This window comes from Hermetia illucens, chromosome 4 (assembly GCF_905115235.1).
Source record: "Hermetia illucens chromosome 4, iHerIll2.2.curated.20191125, whole genome shotgun sequence".
Taxonomy (NCBI): Eukaryota; Metazoa; Arthropoda; class Insecta; order Diptera; family Stratiomyidae; genus Hermetia; species Hermetia illucens.
This window is the reverse complement of record NC_051852.1, coordinates 116,809,392-116,832,506: the sequence shown is the minus strand read 5'-3', so window position 1 is coordinate 116,832,506 and position 23,115 is coordinate 116,809,392. Positions and strand designations below refer to the sequence as shown.

The 23,115-nt window shown below is 39.7% G+C and overlaps 1 protein-coding gene and 1 long non-coding RNA gene across 2 annotated transcripts; one reads left to right on the top strand and one right to left on the bottom strand.

Moving 5' to 3' along the window:
- Window positions 1-247: 247 nt before the first annotated feature.
- LOC119655087 lies at window positions 248-1,017 on the top strand. Its single transcript, XM_038060786.1, has one exon. It carries the CDS (start codon window positions 423-425, stop codon window positions 846-848), a length of 426 nt encoding a protein of 141 aa, XP_037916714.1. The 5' UTR covers window positions 248-422; the 3' UTR covers window positions 849-1,017.
- Window positions 1,018-5,417: 4,400 nt separating this feature from the next.
- Window positions 5,418-18,698, bottom strand: LOC119654584. The gene is made up of 2 exons (XR_005249832.1): window positions 18,220-18,698; window positions 5,418-5,921 (listed from the first exon to the last, which is right to left on the bottom strand). It is a non-coding gene; the product is annotated as an uncharacterized LOC119654584 (long non-coding RNA).
- Window positions 18,699-23,115: the final 4,417 nt, after the last annotated feature.

Here is a 23,115-nt window from a genome sequence, read left to right as displayed (position 1 = left end):
GTAGAAAGAATTTAAGCATCGTTGCCCAAACATTCGATACAAAATTGGTTTTATTATCCCTCGATATCATTCATTTAGGATGCTTATCCCATGACGCCGACTGGTTTCCGTCCGGTCTCTTGCATTGCACATGTCGTCACCGCTCCAACTCCTTTACCCCTAGTCTATCATATCCCTCATGTACAAAACTAACAATTTACAGGCGGTACCGGCACACGACCCGGCGCACGCAAGGGCCATCGGCACCATTACCAGTTGCAGCATATGTGGAAGCATAGCATGTGAAACTCACCTCGATGTGTTTATGTTCAAGCAGCGTCCTTGCAGTCTTCAGACAGTGAGTGGAAGGTGCGCATGTGAACTTGGTTTATTTCTGAAAGCCAAACCGGGAAATTCATATCTATGATGCGGATTAGTAAAATATGAGCTATTTGTATCTCAACATGTCTTCAGATAGTTTGAAAAGAAAACGGGATGCTCCCGACTCTACAAGCGAAGTGATAAATAGTGAAAGTGACCGGAAGCGTGAAAGAGTGGATGTCGATGAGAGTGCGAGTAATTTAACACCAAATGACTCCAAACCTGCTAGTGATATTCTTAAAGAGGCGTTGAGGAAAATCATTGAGTTACAGGAAGAAATTAACGCGTTTGATGACGCTGCTTCAAGTGACCACGACGAGGAAGAAACCTTGTATTCCCAAGAGTATCCAGCTGAAGCCTTGGGATTTGCAATGTGTGCCTGGGAAACGCTCACATTTTTGCAGAGAGAAGGGTTTACGCAGAACGATCCAATTTACAGAGCTCTTAGGGAGCGACTCGTTGGACAATGCCAAGGAATACCTCTGTGAAGTTCAATATGACCAATGAAGCACCAATCTAGTCACAAAAGACCTCAACAACCAACTATGTATATCTAGTCACTAGGCTATAAGTTGCAAATATTCCAAATCATAACGAAAATGTTTTTTTATTTACTGGTAACGTTAAGTATGTACTCCATTTTGGTAAATTTATAATAAATCAAAAAAAAAAAAAAAATAAATAGTTTTTCTTTGAAATACAACTGCAACTGATTCGCAAAATTTTTTTTGAGGAACTTTGTTTAGATTATTCTCTTCTTCTTTACAACCAATTTTTCGTATGTTGATTACCTTCCAATTATTATCAAAATCTTCTTCAAATTACATTACCTTCTTGGTCATCTTGTTACACGATTAAATTGGTCCTTCCGTCTTAAGATTTATTGATGGTGCAGTAGTTAACGTAAGACAAGTCTTATATGCAGTTCTAAAAATTTTATAGTATTGGAACGAACATAAATTTATTTATTTAGAAGAAACTACTTTTTCTCAGTATTTAAGATGCTGATTATTATTAATGTTGAGACACAAAAGAACAACCATCAAGTCGGTTTATGCCATGACGCTTTTGCTTGTTTTTTCGTTGTTGCACTTTTTTTATAGCTGGATTGCCCATTCCACTACTAGGGCCGGACTTCTTTTTTCAACATTTTTCAGTAAATTTAAACAAATTACTGTCAAGCCAATAACTTTAAATTTTATGTCTAAAAAGTGTAATTGTGAGATTGGGCCTCCTGTTGGCATTAATTCGGTGACATTCACGTGCTGTGTAGGAAGTGGCAGAAAGTACATCTTCTGATTCTCTAGAAATTGTGACCAGTTGGGAGCCCATTAAGCGAAAGGTTTCCATGCGAAATATCATCCTCTGGCTTAGGAGAGAGATTGTCTTTATGGACAATCAGCTTTTCATTGAGAGGCAGGCGAACAACCGTCAGAATTTGGTCAGTAGAGGTTGCTCTGCTGGTTCGACCATCGTGAAGCGAAGCTACGCAACTGGACGTGTCTAAGCCGAAATTTGAGTCAAGGGCGTTTACGTGTATCAAGGAGGTGTACCGTCGAAAGATTCATGAGCCTGCTGTACTTTAGTAGGCCCTGCAGGATTTTGGCGACGCCAATTAGATATTTAAATAGGATCAAACGCCGGCAAACCAAGCGTAAATAACCGAAGCACATTTCGCAGATTTGATCACATCTGCGAAATATCGGCCTTACTTGTCGGATCTTAATTCAATGGATTGCGTGTGGTGCTTTTTGCAGGGGCCACTGCTTGCTATGGAGCATAGGAAAGGAAAGAGTTGTTGAAGCTTTAATTTACGGTGTGTTTGGGGCTCATACCGAGATGAACCTAAAATCCATTATTTGAGGCTATATGTGGCAATGAGGCCCAACCAGTGTTATCGGAAGTGAAAAAAACTATCATATTAATGTAACAAATGGTATTTTTATTTGGACGTACTGCTAACGAAAAGAAAAGATTTCTACCTCTGCTGCTGTTACATTTAAGTCATATCAAACCAAATCCGAACTTCCATTCCAATTTTGATGATATGCATGCAATTACAACTGTAACACAACGGTACATCGAGTTGGAAGGGTGTTGAGGCACATCGGGGGAAATTTCGTTCCTAGCTTCTTACAATGCCTTCCGGGAACAATTTTTTGGAGGAGATGTGATTTTTATGGATCTGCAGTTTTGGCAAATGCTAGAGATATTCAATCAGCTTAAAGTTTACTGATTGTGGAACCATATAGAATCGGCGGGGGAAATTTCATAATAACTATTCTCGTACCGAAAAGGATATGCATTTAGGGTTGTTGCCTTGTTGGGATACGAGCGGTTATTGTATGCTTAAGGTGGGGTTTTGTGGTAAATTAAAGTCCAACACATTCAAGTATATTTCCAACTTCTAGTCAATAAATACCAATCTACTTAACCTGGTCGTTCTGAAGCGTTATGTTAATTGATTCCCGCCATCATGCTTGAAAATTGCATATCTGCCGCGAGTTTTAAGCTCCATATTGACTCACGTACAGAAATACCGCTGTCTATCAAACCCAAATAAGTTGTATTTACTTTTGACAGGCCATAGAACTGAATACCAAAAGGATTTCTCTGTCAATTCAAATTTATCGTATTGTTTTTGAATTGCCAACTTCCGCATCGTTCCACTTCACTATATGTATGTCCAACTTAGTGGGTTATTTTATGCCTGTCATAGACAACATTCTCGGATTTTATGATTTTTGCGATTTATCCGAAAAATTTAACTGTATACTATCCCAATTCAAATTGCCACTCATTTTATAATTCAGGAAAACGTTATACTGCCAAATATTAACTTCGTGTCGGTTTAAAGTACAAAGTAAGTAGAAGCATCGTTTTAACTAAAAACTACCGAAAATTCTGGTGAACGTCAAAAGATACCAAATTTGGTACCTTTCGTAACTTCGTAACAGAAAGACGATATTGGGCACCACCTACGGAGCGCCGGTCCCTATTCGGCATCTCCTGACCTGAATTCCTGATGCAGGAAATGCATTCCTTAATCAAGAAACTCTTGCGTACCAACCTTAAGAGCTCTAATGGAGAGGGCATTTACTTCTTTCTTCCATTTCGATTGTTATTTATTTTTATATTGTAATTTTTATTTTATTTGTCTCAGTTTATGTTTACTCCTTTTTATATTGTTTCTTTTATTTTTAGTTTTTTTTCATCATCTTTCTTAAATTTTTTTTTTATTTTGCCGCCCTGTCCGAGCTTTAGATTATAGTGACATGAAGTCTAATGGTTTTCATTGGAGGACTCCCTCTCCCCATTCTCCTCTCTAACTTGCGATACTTACATTAACAAAAGGAGCATCCCCCATTTTTATGGCGAACCTCAGTAACATCTGAGGCACGAGAAGCATCGATTGGGAATATGATCCCTCTCTATCGCGTCCCGAGTTTTACAACTTAACAAGAGGGGTAGCCGGCATTTTTTTCCTTTTCAATTATAGCTCGTGGATTTTCTTCTGCTAGGTTTGCGCGATATGTGTTGTTGCTTCGTTTGTTTCGTTTCTCCGGTTCCGGAACGAACCCACGCATCGGTTAAAGGGACACGTGCAGTTTTGTCAAACAACCACGTCAAGGCCTGAATTGTTCAAACGAATTTGCTGGTAGAGTTCATAGGCAGGGGTAAGTCCCGGTTGTCCATTCCATCAGAGCTGGCAAATATTGCGTTAGATTTGCCTAAAAGTTTCGCCGAGTTAAATGAAAGTATAGTTACCGTTAACTTTCTTTTGAAATCTAGGGCGCAGTACCTTTTTCTTTATGTATTTTCTTCCTATTGGCATTTCAATGAGACTCCGTTTCATTCTCATCACACTTAATGCCGTGCAAGTGATAAGCCTTCGACAGATGGACACGAACTTCCATGACCAAGCGAGATCTGAACCCGGTGAGGATGCCCAACCAACTCGGTCATAAAACTTGGTTAAACTAGACATAATTATTTCTTATTAGGTATTTATCAATAGCTCAATATCAATGCTTTCATTTCATAATTACACAGATTACGAAGCGTACAGGTGGAACAAAAACAAGAAAGATAGGAGACTACAACTTTTAGACCTTTGAAAATTGCTCCTATCCAGGATCGAAAATCACAACCGATAACAGTTATGCCGATGCAATCCGCGCACGGTTGTTGGCGGCCAACAGAGCCTATTTTAGCTTACAAAATCTGTTTCCCGAAAAGTCTCACCTTAGGGTCAAAACTCTTACTGTGCAAGACTATGATCTTGCCAGTCCTTATGTATTCTTCGGAAATCTGGGTTCTGAGTAAAAAAATTGCGAACTCTTGTCCGCGTTCGAGAGAAGAATCCTTCGAAGAATTTTTAGCCCGTTACATGAGGATGGACGATTTCGTTGCCTACATAACGACGAAATCTATGAGCGATACCACGAACGTCTGGTTGTGGATAAAATCCGACTCAGCAGGTTGCGGTGGACGGGTCACTTAATCCGCATGGATGAGGAAGATCCAGACCGGAACTCTATAAGGCCAATATCAATGGTAGAAAAAGAAGACGAGGCAGCTTTTAGCGATGTCGAATTGATGGACCTCGGCCCAAAACCGGCGTGTCTAGAGTCCCTTACTACGGCAGGCCTAGACCGAATACCGGTTGTTGCGCCTTTCATGATGATGATGAAGCGCGCTGAAGTAATTATATGTATCTACCTGCTTTTTTAAGCCGCTGGCACTAAAATTATGCATCCATTAGTATTCCGGAGATAAATTCTTTCCTCTTTAGTACTTATTATGATCTGATTTTAGATGTGATCTGATCTTAGATCATATCAATCAAAGGGAGCATCTGAGAAGCTATTGCTACTGCTATTATATACATACTGTCGATGAAAGGAGTTGTCTACAAACCCGCAAAGCAAGACAATATTTCATTTTAATTTAAGTCATGATATTCAATCTAATTTATGGCATGAAAAACGCAACTTCTTCACAGTGTCGTCTATGTTATTTAAAATTGAAAATTGCAACCAATTAAAATACTAAAATAAGTTATTTATCAATATATTTAAATGTAAATGAGTATTAAATCAATTTACATACAAATCTTGGTACAAATACAATACAGATAAAAATATTCAATGGCAAGTTTATGACTAGTTTTACTAATACAATACAATCGTCATCGATCGTCATCTATCTTCCAAAATATTGGGATATCATGCTAACAACAAACATCTGACATTGCACCTGGTGTTTTGATTGCAAGGGAAAGTTGTGATAATAATTTTTCAGCTGTTGTGGATTTCAATTTCTCGGTATCGAAGACTACATCCTGTAAATGCCGCAATCCACAGATCTTTTGGATCGATTGTTAAGTTGCGTGTCTTCGCTATCTGGTGCAGTTTTTCGTACATTTCGTGCGCCATCTGTGGGCGGGTACAGTGGCTGGAGAGATCCACATGTGGAACATCGGACCGGCTAAACTGTCTTAGTTCATGCTGGTCGTCGCTGGCGCTGTTGTTTGTGGTTCTGACGTCAGTTGGAATCATCTGAAAGAAAGGATTTTGTTGAATGTTTGCAATTAATCGATATCGAATTTTTATACGATAAATGAAGCAAATTTCAGAATTGCATATTCTCGTATGATGTTTGTTTTGAATGATTCCAATAATTTTGGATCACAGAATATGAAAATATCTTATCCCCGTAAAACACATTTCAACATTGCCATTTTAAATTTATTTCTATACTTATTTATCTTTTTTCTTTCGCCTTCGATAAATAGTAATGGGAGGAAGTGAAATATTCTTTTGTATATTAAAGAGCAGACGAAATTAAATTCTGCGTTTATTGATACACCTGGGGGCCTCATGCTGTCTTTTTCACTACTTCCTATATTCTTGCGTTTTAAAATTCACTAAGTCAGAATCTTCTATTTTAAAAAAGGGGCAAAAAGAGGTTCAATTAGCTACAACCCAAAAAAGGAGTAGCCGGAACTTTGGTTTTTCACAACCGTAACGTAACAATTTCTAGTTCAGAAAATTTTCAGATACTACTAAAATCGGTTTTTGATTTAATGCGCCCTGCGAATTGGGGCTTAAGAATACACTCAAAGCCTTCCCTAGTTTTCGTAAAAGGCGAGGGTAGAAATTTGTTGAAATGTCCACACCGCATAGGATAGGGATTCACTTAACGTCGAAGAACTTCGGTTATCGAAAACGGACTATGTTAGGTTTCTGCCGTGTGCGCACGCTCCTCGACAACGGTAGCGGGGGTCCCTCCCTTTTGCGGCAATGTGCTTTGATGAATGAATGAATGAATGAATGAATGATTTCGGAAGTGTATACCGGATTACGAAAGAGCTTGCTTGTGGTCGCAAATCTCTCGATGCTCCTTCGAAGGAGGTTAACGATCGACTTCTCATCTACGACGTAAAGCAGCTGAAGAAACGAGAAGAACATGTCACTAGGGTTCTTAACCGTATCATATCCGATTAAGTCCCGCCTGTGTTGGATGAAATGGCTAGTCAGCGTAACATGTGGATACGGACTGTTCCTCCCAGCGAAAGAGAAACCATCTTGGGCATCAATGAACTCAAACGGAGTAAAGGCGCTCGGCTCGCGGGCATCCCGCGGAGTTATTTATCGTGGCACTTGGAGTTACGGCAGATCCGCTACTTCTACTTGTATGGAAATCCTGGGAATCCAAGAGCTTTCCCAGAGAATGGAAGAAGGGGATGAACGTGGGAAGGTTCCATGCCGTCGCAAAAGTAATAGCTAAAATTATCCATGAATGCATGAAAGAACACCTCACAATCGACTGAGAGCAGACTGGTTTTCTCTCTGAATCCTTCTGCATTAGCCACATCAACACCCTACGGATCATTTTGGAACAACTCGCTCGTTATCGTTTTCAAGAAAGTTTTCGTTAGCGTGAGCATTGAGTGTATATGGCGTGCTTTATGCAGGAGAGGCATTTCGGAGAAATTAATAGCTATTGTCAGAGCGATATATAAAAAATAAAAGAAATAAAATTTCAGAGGAATCTGTACTAAGGTGTGTCGGATCTGAGTAATCGATTTTTTTGGTATCAATTGTATCTAGATATAGATTGTTTCTTTTAAGGGCGTCTATGATAGCATAGATGGGGTAAAACTGTACATGAGCATGCTCCCATGGTCAGTATCCTGACGAAATTGGTAGGACTGACTTGACCCTGACCAATGGGTGAGGCCAGATAAAAGTAGCAGGATCACTCTCAGGACCATTCAACATCAACAAGGGTCTAAGACAAGGTAAGGTAAGGTCAAGGTAAGACGAAATATATGGTGCCAACGTCAGTGCCAAAAACAAACCAACCAACAACATCAACTCGAACTGGCTAAACGAGAATAATGTAGATATGAAACTGCAACTTTGAGAGCCTTGATAACTTCTCTTATCCAATATCGAAAATCACAACCGATAACAGCTATGACAATCGAATCCGCACATGGTTGTTGATAGCCAACAGAGCCTATTTCAGCTCACAAAAATTATTTCGTTCGAAAAGTCTCACCATAGGGTCAAAATTGGGTTCTTAGCAAGACAAATTGCGAACTCTTGGCCGCGTTCAAGAGAACAATTATCGGAAGAATTTTTGGCTCCCTACATGAGAATGGACGATTCCGTAGCCGTGTGGATAAAATCCGGTTCAATAGGCTGGTCACTTAATCCGTATGAATGACGATGACCCCACCCGCGAAGTCTATAAGGGCAATATCTTTGGTAGAAAATGGAGACGAGGCAGACCATGTCTCAGATGGAATGATGGAATAGACCAGGACACCAGACAGCTTTTAGAGATATCGAATTGATGTGATTATCTCATATTCCGAGGCGTTCGGAAATCAGAATGTTAAACAGGTAAAGTGTCGGATGTTAGGTTTATGTCGATCACCGTAATAAAGCGCGAATTTACCGGTCCGATCTACATTCGAATGACATTCGAAAGGGTAAGAATTGAAGCCAAAGCTTTACACGTGTTTATTGGTCAGTTAAAATTTTATGGTTAATAATCACATTTTAATTCCTAAATGCGTTTTTCACGAAACTGTATGTTGAAAATCGAATGCTACCGTAGCTTAGACTTATTCAGAACATATTTCTACGGTTTGTAAACTAAGGTAATTGCAATTCATTTTGGGCCGTTTTCTTTCATCCATTAAAGAAGCCTTGAAAAAATGCCAAAATTTACAAAAAAAATTTAACAAGGCACAAACGATTTACTTTTTGATATTTTTAATAAGCCTAATTTGCTAACTGTGGTATTGTCCACACGTTAAGATACCGTTTACTTTTTTCTTAAAGATGAGCACAGCAGCCTCTAGCGTGACACCCAAAAAACCCTTTTTGTGAAGAAGGGTGTACAGTATAAGTCGCTTTGTATTTTAATAATGTTGAAAAAGTCGCATTTACAAAAAAAAATCCCAAAAAAGCAAAAAAACGGCCTTCACACGGGATCGCATCGAAGGGGTTGATCAATTTGTATTTGTGTGAGTTCTGCCGACGGAACTAGATCTCGCTCGATGCATTAACGGCACAGATCAAGTTGAGACTGTCTTGTGGTGGCATTTCGCGTAGTCGCGGGAGTTGAAGCACATTTATGCGATGATTTAATTATCATTTGTGATATCGATATAAATACTTGATTTAAGCACTCTTCCACTTCTCTTCTCTAACCTGGGAAGCTCACATTAACATAAAAGGGACATCTTTCATTCTTATGACCTAAGGATGTCAAGGCAGGGTGAAAAAACAAAATGCGCGTCTGATGAGCATTTGAGACAGGAGAAGCACCGATAGGGGTTAGGATCCCCGTGGATATTCCCTTTCTATCTCGGCAGTCGGGTCCCAAGTATTACGGCCCAATTTTTTCTTATTTTTCGGTTTTAACAAGAGTGTTCTCTTCCGCTAGATTCGCGCGGTATTCCAATGTTTGTTATATTTTTTTTCAGAATTCGTTACGAACCTATGCATCGCATCAAGGACACATGAAGAGGCGAGTGAAAAGAGTGAAGCCTAATGATAGACGTTGCTCGTACCAATGAGTTTATGAAGCCAGTTTCACAGTAAAGTGCTTTTAGTGGATAAGAAACCCACGTTAACATTGGGGTTAGTCTTTTAGCGACTTCCACCGCTATAAAGAAGTCAAATCAGGGTAATAATCTCGGTCAAGCGCAGTGCTGACCACATTGTCTCCTACAGGGTACAGGTCTTGATTGAAGTGCTCTAACACACTTCAAGGCCCTGATCCAATTGGATTGTTGCGCCAACGATTATTATTATTATTATTATGAAGGTCAGTACATTCCAAAACTTCAAGGAAGTGACGATTTGAAGTCATGAAACGAAATAAAAAGCACTAATGATGCTGTGCTGCTGCTAAAATGATTCGAGGAAGATAGATATTGGACATCCTGGAAAGTCTAGAAGCCTCCACCTTACCACGAAAAATGATTAATAGCGACCTAGGCTTTCTAGCCTAACTAAAAAGTGATTACTCATCCATGCAATTAAGAATTCGGGATAGATGTTTGTAGTCCAATATAAATATGTCAGAGACTATTTGGTGACCTCTATTCCATTCCCTGTTTAAGCTGTAGTTGAAACAGATGAAGAGCAGGTGAAGCGGGAATCTAAACTCCACATAATCCAGAGAGTGTAACTATGATTGGTACAGGGAGGTCTAGAACAAAAACCAGCCTGCTTTCTGTCGAGTAAGCTTTCGAGGTTTCTTTTCATGTGCTCCAGGATCATTTTAGCTAGTATCGTCGCGGCACTTATGGCAGATGCTCTTCTTCAGATTCTTAACAATCATCCCATTGTTTTATTCTCTTAGAGGTGAAACTCCAGAATCGTGGTGCACCATTGATGGCACCCAAACTTCGTCAATATTCTTGGGTAGATTATTCAGAATTCGGTCAAAATATAGCAGCTTATTTGAGCTATCCGATATCGTGATAGATGATATTCTGTAGATGTAATATAAGAACATCGTCAAGATTTTCAAGATTTGTGGGCTTAGTAGACCTTTTAACACGCTATAAAAGATAAATTGGACCAAATAAGTTTGGTTAAATGCCAGTCAATAAAGCTGAAAATCGGGTGCCATCTCAAAATTCCGATTCATAGATTCAAATGAAATCTGGGGTGGGAGTCGAGGGTGACATAAGAAAGAAAAGTTATACGAACGGTTGTGCGTTTCCTTCGGTGGGAGTATTTAAAAGAAAAAGATATTTTTGGAAAAAGACAAATTTGTTTTTTATGGTAAATCACACTTTTTTCAAAAGTATCACCTTAAATATACCAAATTTTCAGAATTTGTTGCGAGGGCTCAAATACAGTATATTTTTAATGAATTCGGCTTATTTTCAATTGAGAAAGGAAAAAACCAGGTTTTGTTTTTATTGATTTTTATATCTAAAATTCAGGTAATTACATTATTTTGGTCATAGCTCCGTTAGTATTTACCTCACTGACCTCACTACCTCATTTTAAAGGTCTTTGGAAAAAGCTTCAGTTCAATTTCCATTAGAAATTTACTGCTTTTGCCAAATAGGCCTTGAAAATAATAATTTTTTGTTTAGCCATTACAAATTTACGTTTGACAAGCTATAGCTCAGTCCATATTGTACCTATAAAAACATCTTTTTATTGTTGAATACTTGTTACTTGTTGAATACTTTCAACTTTACATCATTTCTGTATAAAAGGCATGGTTTTCGAGTTATTCACGAAAAACTGTTTAAAATATCTTTCATTACATAAAACTACAGCTATCCTCTGAATCACCAGTGTGAAATCTAACCTTAATATAATAAAACGCTAGAGACTCGATATGTTACTCCCAAGAATTCTCCTTAATTCCTTCTAGCTGTTCACTTGGTGCACAACCTAATTAAAAAAAAGAACTAGTGAAGGAAAAGATGCTATTTTATTCTTCCAACCTCTTTCTTCTAGCTAATTGGAGGAATTGTTCCTTCGGCAATAAGCTTTATTGCAATTCTGATTTGCTTGATATCGTCAATCGTGTTTTCAGAATGTCTACTTTTCTGGGCTCCTTTTGTGATTCTACTGTAATCTGGTCATCCTTAAAGCTTTTCAACTCCTTCGTGTGAAACACCCTTCAATATTACTCCGTCATTTGGTTTCCGTTCCATAATTATGATTATTTCGCTCTTGAAGTGGTACAAGGAACGAATTCAGTAGATGCCCCTTTTCAGTAAAACCTTCGCAGTGCAAGCTAAACTACCCGTAGAATCCTCCTTGATATGTGTACCGTTTTCAAACTTTGTAATTGCCTGATGGGCGACTCTACTTCTCTTCATATCTTTCTCCGTAATGTGACTTATAACTCTCATACCGGAGACACTTTGGGCATTTCCTTCGCGGAAGTTGATATCTATAATTCTTTCACTACCCGATTCCGCAAAAATGTCGGTGTTGTAACCTCCTGCATCTTAGTTCCTTCGGCTTTTTCCTAGCATTGGATAATTTTAAGCATTATGATTCTATAATCAGATCATTATTCTGTGTATTGTTATTCTTAGAAAAATAATTTAAAAAACTCGAAACATAGAATGTATTCGAAAATTTAAAGTATTTGCGCTTCACCATGGGAGCGGAATTTTATTTGAAAAAACTCGATGGTTCTGAATGTTGGCCGACTATAAAAGACAGTGAACGGCGTCTTGCGGTAATGAAGACGAAGATGTTTCGTTGGACTAGTGGCGTGACACGTTTTGATCACATTTTAAATGAAGATATCCGCGAATGATATGGGGTTGCACCGATCGTGGAAAAACTGCGAGGGGGGCTTCTTCGATGGTATTGTCATGTAATTCGCGCCAAAGAAAATTCACTTGCCAAGATTGGTCTGAAAATCGAAGTCGATGGTAAGCGACCGAAAGGCAACGATGGCTTGATACGCTGGACAGGGATTTAAAAATCTTGCGCTTGCATCCAGATCAGGTGTTTGATAGAACCAAATGACGAAGCCGATCACAACGAGCCGACCCCGCTTGTAAACGGGACAAAGGCTGAAGAAAAAGAAGAAGATACATGTACATATCGAATATACGATTAATACATCCTAAACAAACAAACAGTGGACATTGCCTCTTATTAAGTACATAAACACATATATGTAAAATTGCGATATTCAATTACGTAGGCAAATATCAGTATATATGTACGTTTTTGCTTACAAAGTAAAGCAGCAATATTCACGCATTTGTGCGCTCCAAGATGACCGTGATGTTCTTGTTACATACATGTAAGAGGTTAGATATTGTCTTCTATTTGTAGTCAAGCCTAAAATTGATAGACCAGTAGCTTACTCCAAACTACAATTTTTATTTGACAGTGTAGATATATATTTCGGGAGCAACTTACCCCCTTCATCAGTACAAAGCTGCTTAGTACTACTACACTGTAAAATAAAAATTCTAATTTGGAGAAACTTGTCTGCACTGATGAAGGGAACAAGTGGTTCCCGAAATATCGGTTTTTGCAAGAATAAATACCCACACCAACGAAAAAGAAACAACAAGTTTTTATTATTTCAAGTCTTAACTTAATTTTGACGTTTAGATAACTGCATTTCCAGATTTTAGACTAGGCAGCGAAAGTGGATCTAGCGCTGTCAATTCGTCGGGTAACATCCAGTTCAGTGCCACTGTCGGAAGAAACCACGTTTTCTAGACATACAAATTGATCGACGCTTTCGACACTTTTCCCATTAATGCAGATAAAGAGAAGATGACCCGTCAGACTGAGAACCTTGTCCTTATCGAGCAAGAATTGGGTCATTCAAGGACTCTGACCCTGCGAGAAGAGGCTAACGCAAAACGCAAGCGAACGTAAGCGACCATTAAATGGGAATACCTTTTGAAGCTGATGCCAGTCCTTCTTTTGTTAGGCATATCTAGAAGAAAATTCCTAAATCTACTGCTGATCATAAAGTGGTAAATCTGATTGCTAGTGCGGTGTCGGTGGCAGCAATGAAGAGGCGGTGGAAGTTCCATGAGTCCACAAACTTCACATTTGCGAGCAAGGTGCTGTCAGAGCCCACCTTGGCATTCAATTAACCCATCACGATCAACTGCTCGTAGATTAATTCTTCTCAGCTATATCGGAAGTCTCCGATGCCTAGCATTGTGAAATTGTGATGCTCCTTAACGTAAACATGAATATTGCAGTCAGAATTCTGTCAAAAGTCGGCCTTGCGGTAGTCGACAAAAACAGCCCGATACCGGGTTTGCGACTGCTGCCATTCGATTTTCTAGAATACAGAATACATACATTGTCAGCAGAGAGAGAGGAATACTCCCTAGGGTCCCACCATTTTAGGCCCAGAATGTCCAGTTTATATCGTTGGAATTCTCGCTCGAGTTGGAGAAAGCGGACATTCTGAGGGTCTTTGCTATCGTTGGCGAGGAGTGTGCGTGTGAAACAATATCCGAGGCGTTGTTGACATTTTGGTAGCGATAAAGTTTCAAATTGAGTGAGTGAGCCCACAAATTCCTATCTCACTAGGAGCCTCTTACGCAAGCAAAGAATATTTTGAGTGTAATCTTAAGCGCCAAATCAGATGGCAAGCGTTTATGGTGATTACATTTTGAGTCCCAGGTCCTCCATTTTTAGACATTTTTAAACTTTCCCTTTTATTTGATATCCTATATCATATTGTGAAAAAAAATTGCACCCCATTTGCATGTATAGGGAGCCTCCTTAAACTCGACCCGAAGTCGTGTCATCCATTGCATCGAAAGGACTTCACAGACTACATTCTTCAGCCAAAATTTGAGTCATTATTTTCAGCCGTTCTCAAGTAAATGGCACAGACATCAAAGTCATTTAAATAAGGTTTCATTTCATTTTTGTTTTACACAAAACCTTAAAAAGAAGCTAGGGAAGCCGATTAATCTGTGAAATCTGGTTGAGCGTATATATTACTGCGATGGGTAGAAAATTTTGTTTGATTGTTTATTAGCCAGTCTGCTGGGTTTCACATCCCCTTTCTTGAAATTAATCATCGAATCATTCATGCGAAAATCCCAAGTAGTCTGGATTCGATAGTGAAGATGTACTCAGCCATTTATTACCAGAGGTAATAAAATATAGAGATCACACCCGTCACCATGTTCATGAAAATATGGGACAATGAATGAACGCCGAAGAGAATGCCAGAATTCCATGTTGAGTACTGTTTATAATATATTCGCTGCGTACTTCAGCAAGTGTTAAGATATATGAAATACGATCCGAAATTGTACCACCTCCTCATTAAGTCGATCATGGCCAACAAAGTTAATTAAAGTCACAGACGATAACCACTAAAGACAGAAGAATTTCGCACACTGGTATTGGCGGCCAACAAAGCCTATTTCAGTCCATCAAATATCCTTTCAAAGTGTTTGTTTATAGGTTCGAAGCAAGAATGGCAAGGCCATGGTTTTGTTGAGTTTCATATATTTTTTGACAGTTTGGGTTATAAGCAAAAAAAATCGCTTGTATCATGGAGAAATCTAGAAGCAATATCGTAACTGTACCGTTATGGCAAAAACCCAACTCAGCAAGCTCGTCCGGATGGACGAGAAGGCATTGCCCGGAAAGTCTATAGGGACAATATGTATAGTAAGAGACGGCTAGGTTTGTTCTGTTTCCGATGGACCGACGACATATGTCTGGAGTAATGCTTATGACATTAAAAAAGGCCCTTGAAAGCTTGTTTTCGACTGACTGGCAATAAAGAACTATCCAGGTCGACATATATGTTTTGTTCGTGATCGTTAAATTAAAACTTAACACACAAGTAGTGCGAGTGTCCAGTTTCACTGACGAATTTCCTTAAGAAATGTTAGCAGGATCAATTTCATTTTGAAAAAGGTTTATTGACTTCTGCAAATTTTACTATTTCATCATTGACGACATAGGTTAGTTGAGTTTCATTTGATGAGATAAATTACATTGCTATCAGTTGTAGACAGGGCCAGGAACTGTTTTCTAGATAAGAACAATAAGGGAGTGAAAATACATCTTTATGATCCCACTCGCAAAAATGGTGGGTAAAGGTTGAATTTTCTACCTCATTTCCGCAGGGAGAAAGGAAGGTATAAAAGGATTTGAGAGAGAGGACCTTCCGATCTCAAATCCTAGCAGGCATCTCCCTTAAAAAGTTGTGCGTTTCAAATGGAGATATTTTGATATTATCGTGGTAAATTTTGTTTTACCTGACAGGGGTTTAAGGGAGAGTATCTTCTACCTTTTTTCATACCCTCCAATCCCCCTACGCAGATGAGGTTCAAAATTAAACGATAGCATTATTAAAAAGATAGTTTCACTATGACTTGCCATGACTTATTAAGGGGTGACCGCTGCCACTTATTAGTAAGATTAGAAAGGGTTGAGTTTCCTATTCCTTCTACATATATTCCGTATCCTTATCCTTTCATAGAGTAAAGTTGACAAAATTTACCGTAATAATATTAAAAACAAAATCCTATCTTGATGGGCTTTTCAAGAGGGACGGGGTAACAAGCATGAGTTTTCATCGGGGTTGAAGAAGGTGAACCTCCTCTTTACCTCTTTATGACCTCATGAAAATGCAAACTTTACCGAGTGGCAGTTGTGGTCAGCGAGCTAAAAAAGCACCATAAAATTCGAAGGAATAGTGAAGGTAGGCACGGATTAACGAATAAAAAGAGCTGAGCAAACATGTTGTGTGGGGCGTGCCTTGCCTTGCGCGAAAACTCAGAACTGATTCTCCACTCCAATTCGTAAAACAGGTCGTCAAATTCATCAGGAAATGCTGACCAATTATAACAAACAACAGACTAAAAGTCTATAACCCTGTACTACCTGGGCTTCCCAAGGTCCAGGAATTCCCATGTGTCTGAGGAAGAGGAGACAAATCTTCAACAAGTTCCACAACCTCTCACACCCCGAGTGATTCTTCAACGCATATCCAGGGAGACGGCACTCCATGAGCTTACGATTAAAAATTAGAAGGGGATATCCAGAAAGGAATATGCCTTGGACATATTGTAGATATCGAATGGACCTTCAACTACGCTGCGTTCACAGTTGTGATGCGATAAGACAGGATACAGTCCATCCCGTATTGACCAGTTGGAATCGTTACGTGCTGAAGTGGAGAAAGATCATATTATTATCGGACGGAAGTCTAGTGAGCCAAAATGTTATAGGGGCTACCTACAGGGAGGGTTGGCTCTCCCTCCCTATGGGTACTGGTAACTTATACCTTACTATGGTTTTTAGGGGACGCAAAGTTCTCTGCGCAAGCATTTGCGGATAACATAACCGTAACAATTATCGACAAGTTTAGCAGACGCAGTATCCTGCTTGAAAGTTAGCTGATACAAACATTCAAGTATTTTGGAGTTCATCTGGGCTTTAAGCTAACCAGGAAATGAGCAATATAAGAAATCTTGCAGGTTGCTTTGGCGCTGTAAGACTACGGAAGGTAAGGCTTGGGGAATTAAACTGGAGCGACTCTTGAAGTCCTTCTAAAACTACCTTCCAATCATATGGAAGTGAAGAGGAAAGCAGCTAGTGATGTACATAAGCTTGAAACTAGCGGGGCGCGGAAGATGTCTGGAAAGACATCAGATGGCTCTGATGCCAGCTTTTCATATCGTTTCCAGACTTTCCTTTAAGAAGATATACTTTGTTAGGTATCATATCTTTGACAGAATATATTTTCTTAAGAGAGAGAGGAAGGAGGTATGAAATGGACACTATTCTGAATCATACCTGCGGCGTTTCTAGCGATGAAAGTTTTTGAAATAATTAACATTTGCCTTTTCTATTCGCTAGTGATATTTATTAAAGATGCAACTACATTTCGGAAACCACTCGTTCCCTTCATCAGTGGTAACTAGTCCGACTTGTGAGCACTGATGAAGGGAACAAGTGGTTTTCGAAATATCGGTATTTGCAAGCTTAATAAATATCACTGGCGAATAGAAAAGGCAAATGTTAATTATTTCAAATGTATAACTAGTTTCTTTATAATAAAATTTTTCGAAAAATCGGCGAAAGGAAAGTTATGCAACTGTACTGGGAAGGCATGGAAGCACATTCCGAAAGTCTGGTGTTCAAAGAACTAGCTGGTTGCCGCTTTCGATCCTTGTTTTCCATAGTGTCAGTGCTATATGGATCATGGCGTACAATAAAATAATTAGAAGAAGCAAAAAGGTACTATTAAAGCAAAGAATTTGAAATCCAGCAGGGTAGGTAAATCAATTTTCTGCACATTATACAAATTACAATAGAACGACGAATACGAAAATGGCTGTTGACGGGAGGCTGTTGTAAATGATATATAGGTTTTGCAAGTCTTATTCAGAATTTTCTAAAGCAAATTCAGAATTTTCCACATTAGTTTCAGATCTTTCCAAATTAACTTTGCACTTTTCCAAATCAATTTCATAATTTTACATTTCAAGTTCAGACTTTTCCTTTCTAAATTAATATTGTGATTTTTAAGTGGACAAATCTGAATTTGAAACGGAAAATTCTAAGATTGGAAAAGTCTGAAGTTAATTTAGAAAGGTCTGAAATTAGTTTAGAAAAATTCTGAATTTAGTTTGGAAAATTCTAGCAACATCTTCTCAGTTAGCGTCGATGTTATACATGTCCAATTGCATCACGAAACCATCGTGTGTACCAACAGGGGCTACTTCTAGCGCAAAAATCAATTTAGAGGAATTAACCATGTGTTCACTCATCAATCGTAATTATCGTAAACTGTAAAGTTTCTTGAGCTAAACCAAATACTCACCTTAGTATTTGCTTGCTTCGCTATTGGTAACGTTTGCTATTATTACGTTTGTTATTATTTCCAAATACTGAGATAGTATCACCTTCACTGATATCCACTGCTGCACTACATTCCACTCACTTTCAATTGATAAAAATCATTTTATCTTCATTGCTAGAACACAGAAAATGTCGATTTGCCAGCGAAAGAACCACAGCCGCACTACCGGCTCAAAGACTCTGCAAAATAATGATAACAAACACCGAACTGCTACCAACAACAATACCAGCTGAAACGAGTGTTTATCGACTTCCCCTTTCGAGGGTTGTTTTCAGGACTGAAAAGATGACTCGACTGTACGATATTGCACATTGAGCGCATGCCTTTATTTTCAATTGTGAAAGTATAGTAGTTCCCGTATCCGTGATGTCCCTCGTTAGAATCCTCTGCGCAACCTCCGACTGAGTTCCCTGTCCATATGTGACACTTATGTGTGTCACACGCATGCTATATGGCTCTGGTGCTCTGGTGATTTCAATCAGCCCCTTGATGATTGACCGACTCGCGGCCAGCGGGTTGTTTAGCTCCATTCTGAAATGTTGGACGTAGGGTTACTTTGAAGTGGAAGTTATATCGGATATGCTTTTCAGACTGTACTACATTTCGGGATGATTATGACGCTTCATCTGCAATGAAGAACTCAGGGATCTTTGTGCAGGTCTGCGTTTTTGTTGCATTTCCAGTTTAATTAGTTTTTATCCAAAAAATCGATTTTTCGAAGAAATTAGATATTATTCCTTACATTTTCAGTTCCATATTAATGTTATACTTAACTATTTGTTACGGTGAAACGCGCGATATACGTGTCATGTGCATAGTTCATATGAAGGGTTTAGAAACCTCATGCGTAAAAGATACTTCGTAAAGCAACGTACATAAACATTGTAACTACGACTCGAAGAGAACATAAAATTCGATTTCCGATTCCACAGAGGAAAACAATACACATTGCCGTCTTCTCACCAGCCCTGGTCGTTATGTGATAATACAATTATTATAGAAGGACGGATGTATGGTTTCTTTTGTGTGGATATCTACTCCGAGAATTAATTCGAATCCATCAGGCGTGCATATGTGGCGATAACTAAAGAGCATAAATGTCAGAAACTGAATCTGAAATGAAAGCAGATGTGAGGCACATGCATGTAATTACAGAGGGACCTTGTTAAAAATTCAACTATTTTGGGTAATCGACTTGAAAGCAACGACTTTTAGATGGAATTATATGCACAGGAAAATATTCAGTAGATCTGGGAGATATGTGCCACCTTTTTCTAATCAATGAGTAGATCCTCTTTTTGATTACTATTCAATGTCTCCACATGTGAAATATGAAAATGAAAAAGCGGTTGCAATTCACGCTGGATAGAGCCGATCATGGAGTTGATTGCATCCCAATTTTGCTGGCATTTTCTGGTATCAACGCCTTGATTTGAGTTTCTTCTAGGTTTTCCCTCTCGTCCATTAATCTCGGACAGTAGAAAAGGACATATTCTCCGTACCCCATGAGAAATTAGATGAGATTATAATGGCAACGTCCTCATGTTGTCTCTTCAATCACTTCTTGACGGTATGCAGGGATCGGCCTTTATGTCCACCGATCCTTTTCTGAGCGTTCCCAAAAACCTACCATCTATTTGCAGATTTACTTTCTGCGTTAAATGAGAGATGAACTTCATGTTCATGTTGCAAGACGTCAATCGGCCAAGATGACGAATGCTACATCATCTGAGACGGTTCTGAAGGCAGAGCACATACTTTACTTTCTTTCCTTAGACCACACTCAGTTTTTGCGTATTGCATGATATGTTAAGTGCCCTCCATAAGGGAACAAAGGCTGAACAGAGCAAGATCCACCACCCTGGAAAATAATAACCTGCAGTCTACAGAACCATACTTGTGCTGGATGCTTCGTCACAATTATACTACACGTGTTCTTTAAAACGGAGCTTTGTGCCCATCATCACCTTCAAGTATTTCATGGCCGGCATGGAAATCATGATCTGACTCCAATTCTAATGCGAGCGTAATTTCGCTAATGTCAGTATCAGTCGGGTACTCTCTAACCAGGTCTTAATAGTGAGAACAATCTGTGCTGGGTATAACTTAGCACCTTCTAGATATTTTGCTTTTTAAATCGGTGGTCTATCGTCGACGGACTCACTACAGTGGCCTTTTCCAGAACCGGAAGATTAAACATTATTACACATGATGTAACATAACAGTGGGTCTAGCGTACAAGCAACGTACTCTTGGAGATATCAGCGACATATCAGCAAAATAGGTTTAAATACAAATCGTAGCCAGGGATTTCGGTATTAGACACGAATTGGTCGAATACATTTTTCACGTCCAGGATTACTAATACTGAAGATTTGCTGCTACTACCGATTTCGTGAATCGCTTTCTTAGCCAAGCCAATAGCCAATTTGATGGCATTAATGATTGATCTGTCTTTACGGAACCCATACTGCCTACCTCAAATACTTTCATCATCATCATCATCAACGGCGCAACAACCGGTATCCGGTCTAGGCCTGCCTTAATAAGGAACTCCAGACATCCCGGTTTTGCGCCGAGGTCCACCAATTCGATATCCCTAAAAGCTGTCTGGCGTCCTGGCCCACGCCATCGCTCCATCTTAGGCAGGGTCTGCCTCGTCTTCTTTTCCTACCATAGATATTGCCCTTATAGACTTTCCGGGTGGGATCATCTTCATCCATACGGATTAAGTGACCCACCCACCGTAACCTATTGAGCCGGATTTTATCCACAACCGGACGGTCATGGTATCGCTCATAGATTTCGTCATTGTGTAGGCTAAATACTTTCATGGCTCTCCATAACTGGGAGCAATTTATTGAATTTATTTATTGACATCGTTGGAAGGTTTTAACGTCCCTTTCTTGCTGAGAGAATAACCCTTGAATGGTTTTCAATAAGAGAGCAGAGTATGTTATCTGTGGGGATGGTTGGTTTTCCTTGAGTTGGATTTTTCCAGCTCAAACATAAGATCGATTTTCTGGTTCCTCCGTAAGTTGGTGACATTTCCGCCTAGATCCTTTAGGAGATATTAAAAGGTCACCTTTGATCTTTTTAGTATCTTCGCGCAGTAGAAATTGCCTTCGCAGGGGATAACAATTGCGTCTGAGCGAAGGTGTGAACCTTTGCTTTCTTCTTCGCTTTTTTGTTGATTTTGTTTGTGATTTTTTGGTGGTCTAACCATCACTTTCATTCCGCTTTGAAGCCGCTTCGATTGCCGGGTTTTGCAATTAGGGCACAGGCTTTTTCCCACCGATATTTTTAATTTTGTTTTTTTTCGGAAGTGCAAGTAGCTAGTTTTCCATTTAGGTGCCCGTAAACTTTCGGGAGGGTTCCCAAATTTCTTCCGCGCTTTTTTGTTTGGCGTTCCGTGGCAATACGGTGAGGTGTCAGTTGAGATTAAGGACCCCTTTTCTCTTACTGCGACCTATTATAGCGGGCTCGTCTGTCTCTTTCCATCTTGTTGCTTGTCCTTGACAGACTCAGAGAGCTGAACTTTTTCGGTATCGAAAAAATCTTCACCAGCCTACCATTCTTCGCCTTTCTAATAGGGTTGTGCCACGTTCAAACATATCTTTCTCCAAATCTAAACCACTTGTAGCGGTAGATGCTACAGTGGCTAAATTAACGATTGCCGGGGGACTGTAGTGGTTTGATATGGATGGCTGGGAGCCCATTTTCTCACTCCCAAAAGCCACCATTTCTGAGGTTTCGACCCACTGCACCGTACGATTCCCCTGATCTCTTCTTCTAATATGTTTTTATATCCTGTGTATACTTGCCATAGCCGTTTTGATCATGTTCTAGAGATCAGCGAACACATAATCATGCCCATTTGATACTTGGGGTCGCTTGATGTGTTGTGTTTAGGGGAGAAGAGGTCCTCGTACACGCACGTGTTTTATCGAAATTATCTGTGGGGCTGACAACGCTACACGGAAAACAACTTGTTACGAAACCACAACAGGAGCCTCGGACTGGACGGATAATACAATGACGAACCCCGCAACGAAAAAAGAATAACGATTCGCGCATTTTCTTATGGAATGTGCGCTCCCTGTACAGAGATGAGGGTGCTGAGCAGCTAGCCGATAGCCTGTCCCAATATAGGGCTGATGTAACAGCGTGACAGGAGATGCATTGGACAGGGACCGGTTTCCTGGAGAAGAGTCGCTACACCATATATTATAGTGGCTATCCAGCAAAACATGTGCCCGAATAGGCTTCTTAGTCAGCCAAAAAATGAAACCTGCTGTTATCAACTTTGAAAACATAAGCGAACGGCTATGCACTCTGCGCTTGCGAGGCAAGTTTAGAAATATAAGCCTCATAAACGTTCACGCCCCTACAGAGGAGACTGCAGAGTCGGAGAAGGATACCTTCTACGAAGCAGTAGAAGGAATCCTCGAAGCCTGTCTCAGATATGATATCAAAATCATACTTGGGGATTTTAACAACCAAGGAGGGAAGGAGCTCATATTCAGGCGATACGTTGGTTCTCATAGCTTACACCAAAATACAAATGATGACGGACTGCTTATCATTCAATTAGGAGTGTCAGACGAAATGGTTGTTGGAAGCACCTGGTTTGCGCGGAAAGCGGTCCACAAACATACATGGGCCTGTCCAGACGGGACCACTTTCAATCAAAATGATCACGTGTTGATCGAACGCCGCCATCTCTCAGCCTTGATGAATGGTAGAACATATAGGGGGGTCAATATAGACTCGGATCACTATCTCTTTGGCATGGTGCTCCAAGTTCGAATAACACCACCACCCAGAATCCCCTCTGACAATCAGGTGAGAGGTAAC

What these genes read in the sequence shown, in the direction of transcription:
- LOC119655087 (XM_038060786.1), top strand. Translation starts at nt 423, where the DNA reads ATGAGCTATTTGTATCTCAACATGTCTTCAGATAGTTTGAAAAGAAAA.